The 14,191-nt window shown below is 59.2% G+C and overlaps 1 protein-coding gene across 1 annotated transcript in view; it reads left to right on the top strand.

The window, feature by feature from the left end:
* Positions 1–14,191, top strand: part of LOC117645041 — a 30,278-nt gene that overhangs the window by 11,421 nt on the left and 4,666 nt on the right. Inside the window, exons 2-5 of the mRNA XM_034384929.1 lie at positions 11,075–11,216; positions 12,863–13,003; positions 13,373–13,466; positions 13,776–14,082. Coding sequence (XP_034240820.1) covers positions 11,075–11,216; positions 12,863–13,003; positions 13,373–13,466; positions 13,776–14,082 — 684 coding nt within the window. The remainder of the gene's footprint in view (positions 1–11,074; positions 11,217–12,862; positions 13,004–13,372; positions 13,467–13,775; positions 14,083–14,191) is intronic.

Raw genomic sequence — 14,191 nt, 5'->3', positions numbered from 1 at the left:
TTGAGCTCCAGAGTCGCTAAATGGGACTCGAACCAAACGTGTGACCCCACCAATGGAAAGCGCTTCGAACGAGGAATCCATTGGTGGGGTCACACGTTCGGTTCGAGTCCCATGGAGCGACTCTGGAGCTCAAAACGCGTCTACCACGGCCATTAAATGCCCCTATCCACTTTTCCCCCCATTCCAGTTTCGTCTTATTTTTTTCCGTCACCGCTAGACACGTTGTTTTACATGAAACGTCGCGCGGCGCGCCCCGGCCCGCATTCGACCGCATTCGATTAAAACGTTGCGAAAAAGAAACGAATATTCCAGCCACTCTGTCGCATTGCTCCATCGGGCAGGGCAGCGCAAGGCAGTAAGCTCGGTCACACACACACGGAGACACACACAGACACGGGGACAGACACACACACACACACAACTCTACACTTGCGCGCTCCCTAGCAGCCCTATTGCAGAATGATCATCCAATCACCTGGCCCGCTGCCCATGGTGGATAGAACGGCCCTAGACGTGGCAATCGTGGTTTTAATTATAATTTCAATCTCAATTTTCATCATACGGATTATTCTCTCAAGTGGCGCCCGCAGTTTCTGCGCGCGTTTCTTATCCAGCCCCAGTTTCGCGACGGCGGCGGTGCGGTGTCGCTCCGAAGTGCACTCGTTGCCGCTGCCGGGCGCTTTCGACACGACACACAAGAAAATTCGCGGATTGCAAAGCGCTGCTTGTCGGTCCGACCGGCACTCTGATTCTCCTCCGTCTCTCTCGCACTCATGCGGCGTGCCAGTGTGCCGGCACTCTGCCGGAGGGGTGCGAGAGAGACAGGGCGACGAAACGCCCTTCGGAATCAGAGGCAGCATCGCGGTCCTCGACGCATTTCTATTAGTGTCGCAGTGGCCGAGCCGAGCCGAGCCGAGCCGAGCCGAGCCGGGCCGGGCCGAGCCGAGCCGAGCCGAGCCGAGCCGAGCCGAGCCGGAGTGAGCATGGCCGCGCCTGGTTGTCGCGACGACGCGCCGCTTCACCGGAGCGCTTTGCGCAACCCCTAAAAACGCGGCTTCAAATCGAGACCGGCGTCGCGACAGCGCCAGGGCAGCGCCACGGCAGCGCCGGGGCGCCACTCGAAAACCGGTCCCCGATTTGAATCGGACTGGTGGGCATTGCGCGGCTGCTTTAGTGCTCCGCCGCGACGCGACGTCGGGGAAGTTTTTGAAAACAACGCGCCGCGCCGCCGCGCGCGTTAAAAGTCGCGTCGTCCTTGGCGACCGGCAGGACGGGCTGCAGAGTCGTTCTCGTCGCTGTCTCTCTCGCGCCCGTGCTTGGAGTAATACTGTGGGGAGTCCTAACTGGCGCGGCGGTGGGCCGAGCTGTCCTGACGAATGCTAGAGAGAGAAAACCACTCGGCCGGAAAGGCACTCCGTGAAACCGACCGAATTCATCGATGCTGATTACATCCCGTCCATCTCCTTCGCCTTCTAAATCCATTTTTCAAAACCAGAACTTTCTAAGTTGACCCAGTCAGGAGCTAAATGGTGGCAAAGTTCAGAAACTATCTCTTTCTCTCTCTACGATTCGCCGGACACCTAGTGCCACACACAGAAACGCCCTGAACTCCGAAACGGTATGGGTTAGCTCCAATCTGTTTGCATCCCGTAAATCCTCACTCTTTTTGTGACAAGATGAGCTATTGGGAAAGTCTCTAAGTTGAAAATCAAGCCTTCAGGGCGTTGGCAAACAGAAAGGTGCAGCTCTAGTTAGGACTCCCTAACAGTATTACTCCAAGGCCCGTGCGGCGTCCCGTATGGGTGCGAGAGAGACAGAGCGACGAAGCACTCGCTCAATCGGCCTGCAGGACCACGCCCAGGGCGGCTTTGGGTTTGGATTAGTTTGGCAGCTAGCCACGGCAGGTTTTTTTTTCGCGGTTAGCAGGTGCATATGAGATGGTATTTCAGCTCGGAACCGTGTCTGGGGCGGCCAGGGGCGCGCAGTGGGCCAGGAGACCGGCGATGATGGCCAAAACTCTGGACGCGTTTTGAGCTCCAGAGCAGCTAAACTGGACTCGAACCGAACGTGTGACCTCACCGACGGATTCCTCGTTCGGAGAGCAATCCATTGGTGGGGTCACACGTTCGGTTCGAGTCCCATTTGGCGACTCTGGAGCTCTGAACGTGTCCGGGAATCTGACGCCTCCATCGAGCTTCTGGCCCACTGCGAGGCAGCTTGGGGCTTCATACAGTCCTTGGAGGCCGGGCGGCTGCCACCAAAAACGCTCCGCGCTCGTGAGGATTCGATCCCACAACTTCGGAATGGGAAACCGACGCCTTAGCCCACGCGGCCGTCCCGAAACGCCCATATACGGCGGCGCTAGTCCGTTAGTCTCCAGCAGCACGATATAGGTCGCGGGGCTCCCTAAAATGCCCGACACGTTTCCAGAGCACCAGACAAAGACTCCGGGCGTGACCGGACTGCGGCCTGTCTCTGTCATTTCGAACGGATAGTGTAGTTGTGTCGCGCGGGGCGCACGGGGCCCTTGGGGCCATGCGGCTTTGTTGCAGTGGAGGGGCGAGGCGGCGAGCCGTATTTTTCTTCCTGCTTTCTCCGCGAGTCACTGCGAGCCGGGCGGCACCGTATTGAAATGCAAATAGGCGTCCAAGTGTTGGCGACGAGTCATGGAGTGTCATGGACCAAGACCGCTGTTTGAACACCCGGCTAATGAACGGGGCACAGTGGGTCAGAGGACCGGTGGAAGCGGTCGGGGATTCTTTTAGCCGAACAGCAATTAAAGATACTCGGGCAGAGAACCGCTTATTTCGGATAGGGACCGATCAGTAGTTCGCCACCTACTCACAAGTCTGCAACTTATCTACAACTTATTTACAACGCTAACCTAGGTCGCCACCGCGAGCGTGCGGCGGCTCGGCGCGCGCAGCGCCATCTCGCGGCGACTTGCGGAACCTCGTCCGCGCGCGAGGCCAGTTTGAGCGGTGACAATACGTTCGGTTTGAGGCCTGTTTAGCGACTCTGGAGCTCTGCACGCGTCTAGAGTTTTGGCCGCCTGCAACGGTCTTCTGGCCCACTGTGTGGGGCCTCGATCTTGTTGCCGCGCGAAGCACCCGTCCGCAGACTGATTCCGAGAATCGTTTTCGTCGCTCTGTCTCTCTGGCACTCAACTTTTATCCGCTTTTTCAAACCTATGTGTCGCCTGAAACTATGTCCAAAGTGTTTTTTGAAATATACCATTACATTAAAAAGTGGCGCCCCGTGGTGCGACGACTCTCGGAATCAGTCTGCTGCATTGTAAGTCGCCATCCTCCGGCCGTCTGCCGTCTCTCTCGCTCCGCGTGACCCGGCGTGACCCGCTTGGATTGGTTAGTGGCACAGCGGCACACCGCTGGTGGAATCCTTGTTCGCCACAGCCGAAACGTTGCTGGCCAGCAGACTGATTCCGAGAGTCGTTTTCGTCGCTCTGTCTCTCTCACACCTATGCGGGACGCTCCATGAGTGCGAGAGAGACGGAGCGACGAAAACGACTCTCGGAATCCGTCTGCAGGCGGGCGGCATCCGGGAAAGGAGAGGAAGAGGAACCATGCGACGCACAGTGGGCTAGAAGACCTTTGAAGGCGGCCAAAACTCTAGACGCGGTTTGAGCTCCAGAGTCGCTAAATGGGACTTGAATCGACCGTGTGACCCCACCAATGGATTGCTCTCTGAACGAGGAATCCATTGCTGGGGTCACACGTTCGGTTCGAGTCCTGCTTAGCGACTCTGGAGCTCAAACCGCGTCCGCAGTTTCGGCCGCCTCCACCGGTCTTCTGGCCCACTGTGCGGCGCCCTTCCGAGGCCCAGAAGGACGAGACGCCGGTGGCGACCCACTCAAAGTCGCGCCGCATCGGCCTTCCCCAAATTGGTGTCTCTCTCTTCCTCTCTCACAGGACGGATCCTCCAAATTGGTGCCCTCTCTCTCCCAGGTCAGCAGGGCTCCCCGTGACCTGGGTCGGCCTCTGGCTGCCCCTGGCCCGCCCAGCCTTTGCCGCCGGCACGCCGATTCCGCGCAGCTGTCTCTCTCGCACGGACATGGACCGCCCCATGAGTGCGAGGGAGACAGCGCGACGAGAGCGCTGTTGGAATGGCTGCGCAGCGCTCCGCAGTCCGTAGGGCACGGCCGTTAGGTTAGGCTGCACCGTTACGTCTGGGGCGCGGGGCCGGCTCCCATCTGCCGACCGGCACGCCGCCGCAGTGGAGGCACGCCACTGGATGACCAAGTCACCACGGCATGACCGAGTCACCAAGTCACCACGGACGGAGGCACGGGGCGCAGTCAGGCGCGCCACGGTGACATGACAGTGGGCCAGAAGACCGGTGGAGCCGGCCGAAACTCTAGACGCGTTTTGAGCTCCAGAGTCGCTAAATGGGCCTCGAACCGAACGTGTGACCCCACCAATGGATTGCTCTCCGAACGAGGAATCCATTGGAGGGTCACCCATTAGGTTCGAGTCCTGTTTAGCGACTCTGGAGCTCAAAACGCGTCTCGAGTTTCTGCCGCCTCCACCGGTCTTCTGGCCCACTGTGCGGCGAAGCCGGTCCCTTTCTTCGTCCTCGGTTCACTCGGTTCCCATGGCAACGGACAAAGGGCCGCCAGTGTGGTAAGGTCATCAGGGCCCAGCGCCTCAGCCCTTTGGTTCCGAAGGACGCCTTTCACTTTTTAAACGGATCCACAGCCGGCTGATTCCGAACGGGGCTTTCGTCGCTCTGTCCCTCTCGCACTCATGGGGCGTCCTGTGGGGGTGTGAGGGAGACAGAGCGACGGAGTGCTGTTAGCTGTCCCGGGCCCTGCTTGTGGCCCTCCGGCTTGAATGCGTTTCAAAAGGTTTGCTTTTTCCGTCCGGTCGTCTTCGACTCGGAACTCCGCAGGCACCCGAAGCCGCCCTGCCCGAAGTGCGTTTTCGCCGCCTCATTGTCCCCCCTCCCCTCCCCCTCTCTTTTCCTCCAGGCGCCGGTCCCCCCACCCCCGTTTTTTCCTCAAGAGGTCAAGGACGTAGACACGCGGCTGAGGTGCGACACACGGGGAGGGGGGGGGGGAGCGGTATAGAGGGGGACGGAACCAAGAGGGCCATGACTTGGGCTTCTGGACATCTTGGATGTTCGCCTCGACGGATCCCGTGGAACCCCCCCCCCCCCCCCCCCCCCGCCTTTCCCCAGTGGCAGTGGCACACGTCGCGTTCACTACAAACTTAAAGACTACTGAAATATATTACAAAAAATTTCAATTTACCAAATTTTTACAGGCAACATGGCCTCCCATGGTCCCATGCGTGCATGACGTCACCGTTAAAGAGACAAGCCCACGTCGAAGAGTCTAATGAGCTGACGTCTCGCCAGTCCACCCGCTCACTCCACTGCAGACAGAGTCGTTCTCGTCGCTCTGTCTCTCTCGCACTCGTGGGGCGTTCCGTATGGGGCACCGGACCAGGGCGAGGGGTCGCAGACGGCGTTCACTGCGGAGGCCAAGACGGAGTTCGAGACCGAGTCCGAGACCGAGCCCGAGGCCGAGTCCGAGACCGAGTCCGAGACCGAGTCCAAGACCGAGTCCGAGACCGAGTCCGAGACCGAGTCCGAGACGGCCGGAGAGAAGAGTTTCACTTCAGTGGCGCCACTCGCTCAACCCCCACCCCACCCCACCCCACCCCGCCTTGGCGGAGCCCCTGTGCGGCCCGCCCCCGCGGAACACAGTCAGTGCCAACACAAGCTGAACAAACCCATTATTTAGCAAATGAAAAAGAAAGTTTTAAAGTTTTAGGTATTTTCTCAAGTAAAAGTAAAATGATGAGTTTATCAAAAGGTGTTCGGTAGCTGCAAGTAAACGCACTCCACTGCTGAAGGTCCGTCGCGAGCGCCTGCCAACCGCAGGGTAGGCAGCCCCGCGCGGAGGGCTGCGCGGCGGGCTGGCCTACCCTCGGATCTGCAGGCGCTTCTCGCTCCGTTCTCTCTCTCTCTCTCTCTCTCTCTCTCTCTCTCTCTCCTCTCTCTCTCTCCTCTCCTCCTCTCTCTCCTCTCTCTCTCCTCTCTCTCTCCTCTCTCTCTCCTCTCTCTCTCTCTCTCTCTCTCTCCCTCTCTCTCTCTCTCTCTCTCTCCTCTCTCTCTCTCCCCTCTCCCTCTCTCTCTCCTTTCGCTTTGGTCCAATTACGTTTGGAGGTGAAGGACGTACGGGACGGCCTTGGGATCGGAATAAAACCAAGGCGGCGGCGCGGTGGCGGGGGAAAGGGAGAGGGAGAGGAGGGGGAAGGGAGGGGGGGGAAGGGAGGGGAGGGGGAAGGGAGGGGAGGGGGCAGCCACTCTCGGTTTCAGCTCCAGCTGCTCTAATGCATGATTGACGCGAGTGTTGTGAAGCCAGAGAAAGCACCCGGGGTGAGGCTAGCGCAGTCATTGGCCTGCGCCCGCCCGCCCCGCCCCGCCCCCCCCGCCCCGCCGCCCCGCCCCGCCCGGCCGCCCCGCCCCGAGCGCCGCATGGACTTGATCGAGGAGCACGGCGACGACAACCCCAACATTATGACACTGGTCGCGGCTTCGCGGCTCGGCTCCTACACTGGAGGTGGCCGTCAAGCCCGTCAGCCAGGACGCCGCCCGGCCTAAGCCTGCCCGTGGTCGAACGTGCATTCTCTCGAACCTGCAGCAAGACATGACCCTCGGCTGCCACCACGCACCGTGGGCCAGAAGAACGGCCCCGGCCAAAACTCTGAGCGCGTTCTGAGCTCCAGAGTCGCTGAACAGGACTTGAACCGAACGAGTAGCCCCACCAATGGAATCCTTGTGCGGAGAGCAATTCGTTGGCGGGGTCACCCGTTCGGCTCGAGTCCCATGTAGCGACTCTGGCGCTCAAAACGCGTCGGGGATTTTGACCGCCTCCACCGGTCTTCTGGCCCACTGTGCCACTCTGCTCCCCGGAGACACGGGCGTTGGCCGCGGGCTTTCCCGCTGCCTTGGTTGCAGCGTGGTTCGCCCGGTTCACCCGGCGAGCGGGCTTTCCTCGACCGGCTCGCCTGGGGGCGCCTGGCTGGAGGCCATGGACCTCGTGGCCGTGGACCTCGCGGCCGTTCGGCGAGAAAGATCCATGGACCGCCCAAGCCAACGGCCATGAGCCTTGCGGCCTTGTGGGTTACATGAACCCACCTTGAGGCCGAACGGCGGTGGCGGGGCGGGGCGAGACGGGGCGAGGCGGGGCGGGGTGGGGCGGGTTGGAGCAGAGAGGTGAAGGCCGTCTCTTGCAGCTGTAACCGGTCAAACTGAAGCGAAGCGTACCGCCTGCAGCCGGCGTTTCTCTTTCGGAGGCGGGCGTGGCCGTGGCGTTGCAGTGGCGCGGCGGAGCGGTGTGGGCCTTCATGGGGGAGGCGGCAAGGCGCGGCAAGGCGCGGCAAGGCGCGCAAGGTCGTTCACGTCCTGATCTAACAGCGAAAGCCGGGACCGGCCGGGACCGAGGACGGCGCGGACCGTCCACCCCTAACCCGGCGGCAAATGACTGCGCCCGCGTGGGAACTGCGGCATTAGGGAGGGAGAGAGAAGGAGAGAGATAGAGAGAGGGAGGGAGAGAGAGAGAGGCGCCGCGTTGCCGCGTTTTGCATGCCCGGGTTGGCTTGGCTGCGCCTTGGTTGCGCCTTGGCTGCGCTGCTCGCCCTGCTTCGCGTTTCTCGCCATCTTTCTCCGTCACTTTTCCTAACCTGGCTGAGGAGGACGACTGCAGACTACCTCGCCTGCATCGCCAGCGCAGTGTACCAAATCGGGTCCGTTAGTGCAGCCTGCACCGCACCGCCCGAGCTGGCTGAGCTGGCTGGCTGGCTGGCTGGCTGCCTGTCTGCCTACCTGCCTGCCTGCCTGACTGCCTGACTGCACCGACATTCCATGTCGTACACCGACATTGCAATAATTTTTGCCCCCTTTTTTTTGCGGCCCTGCTGCTACGCCGATGCTTCTGCCTTGCCCTTGCCCTCCTTTTGCTTCAAGATATTTCTCTTCATATTTTTCTCTTTTTTTTTCTCTTTTTCTGTCAGTCTTTTTTTTCTGTGCCCCTTGCTCTTGCCTGGCAACAACGGATCCTCGCCATCAGCAACAAACGGCCGTTTCGGCACGTTTTCTCACATTTGGCTTCACGCCCCGGCCTGCCTCGGCCTTCGACCGACTGACTTTCCCAAGGCGCGGGAAGCGCCCGTCGCGTGTAGCGGCCCGGCCCAAAGGGGAGGCCCGCCAGGTGGGGTTAGGCCAGGTTGAGTCAAGTCAGGTCATGTTAGGCTAGATTAAGTTTGTAATAGGTTATACACAAAGTACTAGTAGTTTTTTCTTTTTTTTTTGCGTGTAGCTCTACATTCCCATTCCCCAATGGGTCACAACCCATTCATAAAGGGTTACGACCCATTTCCAATGGGTCTCAACCCGTTCCAGTCGGGTCGTAACCCCTTCTCAACGGGTCACTACCCATTCCGAATAGGGTTTCAACCCTGAGCATAAACTACAGAGTAATTTTGTCTGATGCCGTTAGACAGCAAGTGGTTGCGGGACGGCCCCCGGACGCGCCGCGCTGCCCAAACACTTGCGGGACAACTCGGTCGAGTGACATTGTTTTGGCGGCCGAAAGGCCGAAAGGAGAGCAGCAGACTGATTCCGAGAGTCGTTTTCGTCGCTCTGTCTCTCTCGCACTCTTGGGGAGTCCCGTATGGGTGCGAGGGAGACAGAGCGACGAAAACGGCTCTCGGAATCGGTCTACAGCCGTCCGCAGCGTAGGCCCACCTGCCCGCCGCCCTGCACCTACACCGCAGTGCGGTGGAACAGCGACAATGCGGCGAGAGCAGCCGATTCGGTTCGGTTTGAGTCGAACCTTAGTGATCACCTAGTCGTCGCAGAGGGTCCGCTGGGGGCACTGAGGTTTAGTCGAGGCATTACCTGTGCCGAGGGGGGATGCACGGCTCGTCTCATGACCTGCGAAAATAAAAAACGGCGCCGCCGGCGGGAGTCGAACCCGGGATCCCTTTGCGACGACCAATCGAGTGTCGGCGCCAGCGGCCGTGCGATACGGCCCCATAGTGCGGCCAGTAAGGCGCGGCGCGGCTCGGCGTCGTCGAAGCGTGACATTCCGTTGGCACCACTGACCGCACGCGCCACCACTGGCCTACTGCACGCCACGGCGCCACGGCGCACAGTGTGCCAGAAGACCGGCGGAGGCGGCCAAAACTCTAGACGCGTTTTGAGCTCCAGAGTCGCTAAGCAGGACTCGAACCGAACGTGTGACCCCACCAATGGATCCCTCGTTCGGAGAGCAATCCATTGGTGGGTGACACATTCGGTTCGAGTCCCATTTAGCGACTCTGGAGGCTCAAAACGCGTCCGGGATTTTGACCGCCTCCACCTGTCTTCTGGCCCACTGTCCGGCGGCACGCCACGGCCCGCCACGCATGCGCTGGAGATTTATGACAGTGGCACGCTGCCGACTGGAGGACTGGAGCTGGAGAAGCGGTGGCCAGTCGCTGGAGAAACATTTGCATGAGAAATTCGCGGAGAGCTTTAGGGAACTACTGACCGCCGAGACGCGAAGACCGGGGAAAATGGGGGGGGGGGGGGGGGAGCCCCGCGGCGGCGCTGGGCACTAGAGCACTAGAGATGCCGGTAGCGCGGCGGCTCGTTCGGAGTTCGGACAGCTGGGCTCATTCCGAACAGCCGTCTCTCTCTCTCTCTCTCTCTCTCTCTCTCTCTCTCTCACTAATGGGGCGGCCTGTAAGGGTGCGAGAGAGACACAGCGACGCCGCTCGGCATCGGCCTGCAGTGCAGAACGAGGGCGGACTCGATCTCCTTTCCGCGTGCACCGCGCAATCAATCGGCTTTGTTGTTGATGATGATGTTGTTGTTGTTGTTGTCCTTTTTGTTGCTGGCGCGGGAAGCCCTTTTGCGAATGATTGCTTGTTTTCCTGATTCCGAGCAGTGCACCGCACAGTGGGCCAGAAGAACGGTGGAGACGGTCATAACTCTAGACGCATTTTGTGCTCCAGAGTCGCTAAACAGGACTCGAACCGAACGTCTAACCCCACCAATGGATTGCTCTCTCTCTCTCTCTCTCTCTCTCTCTCTCTCTCTCTCTCTCTCTCTCTCTCTCTCTCTCTCTCTCTCTCTCTCTCTCTCTCTCTCTCTCTCTCTCTCTCTCTCTCACACACACACACCCTTGCGTGGCGCGCGAGGAGTACCGCGTGTAAGTCGCACGGTTTTACGAGGTGCGGGTGACGTGTGAACGCCACCGAGGAACCCGACACCAGACACGGGATTAAGATCGACGACAATGTAGTACGTGTAGCGGCCGCCGTTCGAGGGCTCGCGATCGGCCTACAGTGGCGTGGGCGGCGGCGGGCGGCGGGCCGGACAGCGGGCTTCCCCACCCAGAAGGTAAGAAAGCGAGGTGCCGGGCGCGCCGCCGAGTTCATGGCATGCATAGCATGCAGCGAGGAACCGCCCCAGCAGACCGAGAGTCGTTTTCGTCGCTCTGTCTCTCTCGCATTCATGAGGCGCCTCGTGCGGGTGCGAGAGAGACAGAGCGCCGAAAACGACTCTCACGGCGCGAGCGGACAACCCTAACCTAACGAGCGAGAGGGACAGCGGGCGGAGGTCAGACAGAACTCCTGGCCATTCATGACGCCCTGGTCGAATACGCGCGGTCAACGACGATTAAGGCAGAGACACGTGACTCACCATTGGCGGGCTGGATTCTTATTGGCGCACAGGATTGTCAATAGAACCGACACCAACCCCCAGGCTGGCCAAGCAGACATGAATACACATCAACAACTCACAGGCTTGCCAACCAAACCAACACCAACACTACACACGGGCGCACAGTGGGGCCAGAAGACCGGTGGAGGCGGTCCGAATCCCAGACGCGTTCTGAGCTCCAGACTCGCTAAGTGGGACTCGAACCGAACGTGTGACCCCACCAATAAATTCCTCGTTCGGAGAGCAATCCATTGGTGGGGTCACACGTTCGGTTCAAGTCCAATCAATGCGCGATGCCTTTTCTGTCAGTGTAGTGACCGTGTCGCTTCTGTTGCAGGCGTCGTGCAATGCTCCCTGCATGGCACCCGCTGGGCGAGTGCAGAGATGGAAGCCCAGGACGAGCGCAACGACGCCGAGCTGTTCCGCGCCGTCGTCACGTCCATGGCGGAATGGCATCTCCGAAAACTGTCATCGCACAGGTGAGTGGTTAGCGTCCTCGCGTGCGGGTGCTGAGGTCGGCGGTTCAAATTCCCTTCTTAATTTCATTTTTTTTTTCGGCTATTGTCAGTTGGTTTGTGCGGCACGGCAGTTAGTTATGATGACCCAACTGATGAACGCACTCCCAAGTTATTACTCGTCGTTCGTAACTTTCCAAAGCGATTGTGACTGTACAGAATGCACGGTGGCGGGGCGGGGCCGGGCGGGGCCGGGCGGCAGCCACGTTCACTTTCCCTCTCCGTTCACTCTGTGATCTCATCGTCTCTCTCTCGCTCTCGTCTCTTTCTCTTTCGTTACACGCCTCCGCGATAAGTACACGCTAATCGACCGCTAATCCCGAGCTTTAGCGTCCAAATGACGCGACGCGGCCGAGGCGTTGCGTCGCTCTGTCTCTCTCGCACCTCTCGACGGCTCCGCAGGGCTGCCACACGAGTCTGGGCAAAAGTTGCCACTAGTTCCAGTGTCGACAGGGTTGCCAACCTCAGCCTGCCTTCTAGGCAACTTCTCGACAGCGACGCCTAGATTTGTAGTGGCAACCATGACACTGGTGCATGCTGCCGCAACTGACTGACTGTATGGCTCATCCACACTGATCCTATGCCTTCACCCGGCTTGAGCAGGGGGTTGAGTCAGTGTGTTGTGTGGATCTGAAAAGTCTTTTATCCAGTGCTCCACCGGTTTGTCCGCTGAAAATCCTCTTCCAGTCCCACCGGCTGTCCACTGGCAAATCGATATCCATGTCCACGCTTGTCCGCTGACAACTTTATCCATGCTCCACCGGCTTGTCCGCTGGACAAATCCTTTATCCAGTGCTTCGCCGGCTGCTAGATCTAAAGCTGGCCGAATGTTCGTCGGCTCGTTTTCACTCTTTTCGCCTTTCCGCGCGCTGCCTCTGTTTCACAACGCGTTCCCCTCGGTTCTCCAGCGGCCGTCCAGCTTGAGTGCGCGCATTCGAGGATTCGTATCACTCCGCTTTGCATGCAAATCACGCCACGGGGGAAAAGGAGAGGCGGCGCTCCGTCTCTCTCGCACTCATGGGGCGTTCCGACGGGGTGCGAGAGAGACGGAGCGACAAAACGCCGTTCGGCGGCGTCAGTCTGCCGTAGGGAGGGCGTGGGCCGGTGACTGACCCAGGCCCAGGCTGGTCCAGACTCCAGGCGCCACCGGCACACACACACACACACACACACACACACAAGAAAAAACAACACACACACACACACACAAACGCAGCGTGCATATTACACAACGCGAATGGAAAAGTCCGCCAGATTGACTCCAGCATCGCCCCAGCCACCCAAACATGATAAACGTGAGCACTGGACCGGGCCAGGCCGCCTCCATCAGTCTGTGTGTGAGAGTGCGTGTGTGTCAGTGTGTCGGTGTGCCGGCGCCTCGCTCGTGACGTCCTTGTGACGTCACGACGTCACTCGGCGTCCGAAAAAGGGCCGCGGCGACGAGAGAGAGAGAGAGAGAGAGAGAGAGAGAGAGAGAGAGAGAGAGAGAGAGAGAGAGAGAGAGAGAGAGAGAGAGAGAGAGAGAGAGAGAGGCCCTAGGTTCCAGAAAGCAAAGTCAACAACGCAACAACTCAGCGACTCACCGGTGTTTTCTCCTTTTGTGGTCGCAGGAAGAAGCGAGCCGATGCTTCCGTGTGCTACCCCGAGGTCGGCTGCTTCCAGGACTCGGGGCCCTTCGGCTACCTGGACATGCTGCCGTCGCCGCCCGAGGAGGTGGACACCCACTTCCTCCTGTACTCCCGGCGCAACAGGTGAGGCCGACGAAAAACGAAAAGCGAGACGGGAGCAAAACTGCTGGCGGCCGCGTACAGTGCATCAGAGTGGGCCAGAAGACCGGCGCCGGCGGCCAAAACTCTAGACGCGTTTTGAGCTCCAAATTCGATAAACAGGACTCGAATGTGTGACCCCACCGATGGATTCCTCGTTCAGAGAGCAATCTATTGGTGGGGTCACACGCTCGGTTCGAGCCCCTGGAGCTCAAAACGCGTCTGGAATTTTGAACACCTCCACCGGTCTTCTGGCCCACTCCTGTCTCTATCGCACCCGCGCGGCACACTCCACGAGTGCGAGAGAGACAGAGCGACAGTCGGTGACGCGAGCGCGGTTCTCGTGTGTTCCAGAGGCGACATCCCCCTGCTGGACGTGCCCTTCAGTAACCTGTCCACGGTGTGGGCGGACGCCACGCGGCGCTTCAACGCGTCCTCCCCGACCAAGGTACCATCACATTTTGCTTATTTTCTTCGCTTTCCTCCAGGGGACAATTTTTTTCTTTCTAAAAACTTATATTTTCCCAAAAAAATTCTTAAAATAAAAGCTTTAATTGTTTCGGCTAAAAACCTTTTCTATTCTTTCTTTGAAGACTTTGCATTAATTAATTAACTTTTAAGGTTTTTTTTTTAAGACTGTTTTTAACTTTTTTGAAGAACTTTTTAATTTTCTAAAAACTTCTTTCTTCAACTTTTTGCAACTTTTTTTTATTTTGGGGCGTTTTGACTTGGAGCTGAGCTGTGACTGGTTGTTTAGGTGATCGTGCACGGCTTCGGCAGCTCGTGCTCCCACGTGTGGGTGTACGAGATGCGGTCCGCGCTGATGGCCGTGGAGGACTGCAACGTCATCTGCGTGGACTGGGAGCGCGGCGCCACCATCCCCAACTACGTGCGCGCCGCGGCCAACACGCGCATGGTGGGCAAGCAGGTGGCGCTGCTGCTGGCCGGCCTCCAGAAGCACGCCGGGCTGCCCGTGCACCGCGTCCACGTCATCGGCTTCTCGCTGGGCGCGCACGTCGCGGGCTTCGCCGGCGCCGAGCTCAAGAACCTCAGCAGGATCACGGGTACGGCACTATTCAGGGGGCAGTATCCTAACCTAACCTCCTAACCTAACCTCCCAACCTTTTTGTTCTATACCTGTTAAAAACCCTTAAAAATAGAAACATAAGATTT

This window comes from Thrips palmi, unplaced genomic scaffold (assembly GCF_012932325.1).
Source record: "Thrips palmi isolate BJ-2018 unplaced genomic scaffold, TpBJ-2018v1 HiC_scaffold_18, whole genome shotgun sequence".
NCBI classification, from domain to species: domain Eukaryota; kingdom Metazoa; phylum Arthropoda; class Insecta; order Thysanoptera; family Thripidae; genus Thrips; species Thrips palmi.
Note: the sequence above shows the minus strand (reverse complement) of the source record. Positions and strands in the feature narration are given on the sequence as shown.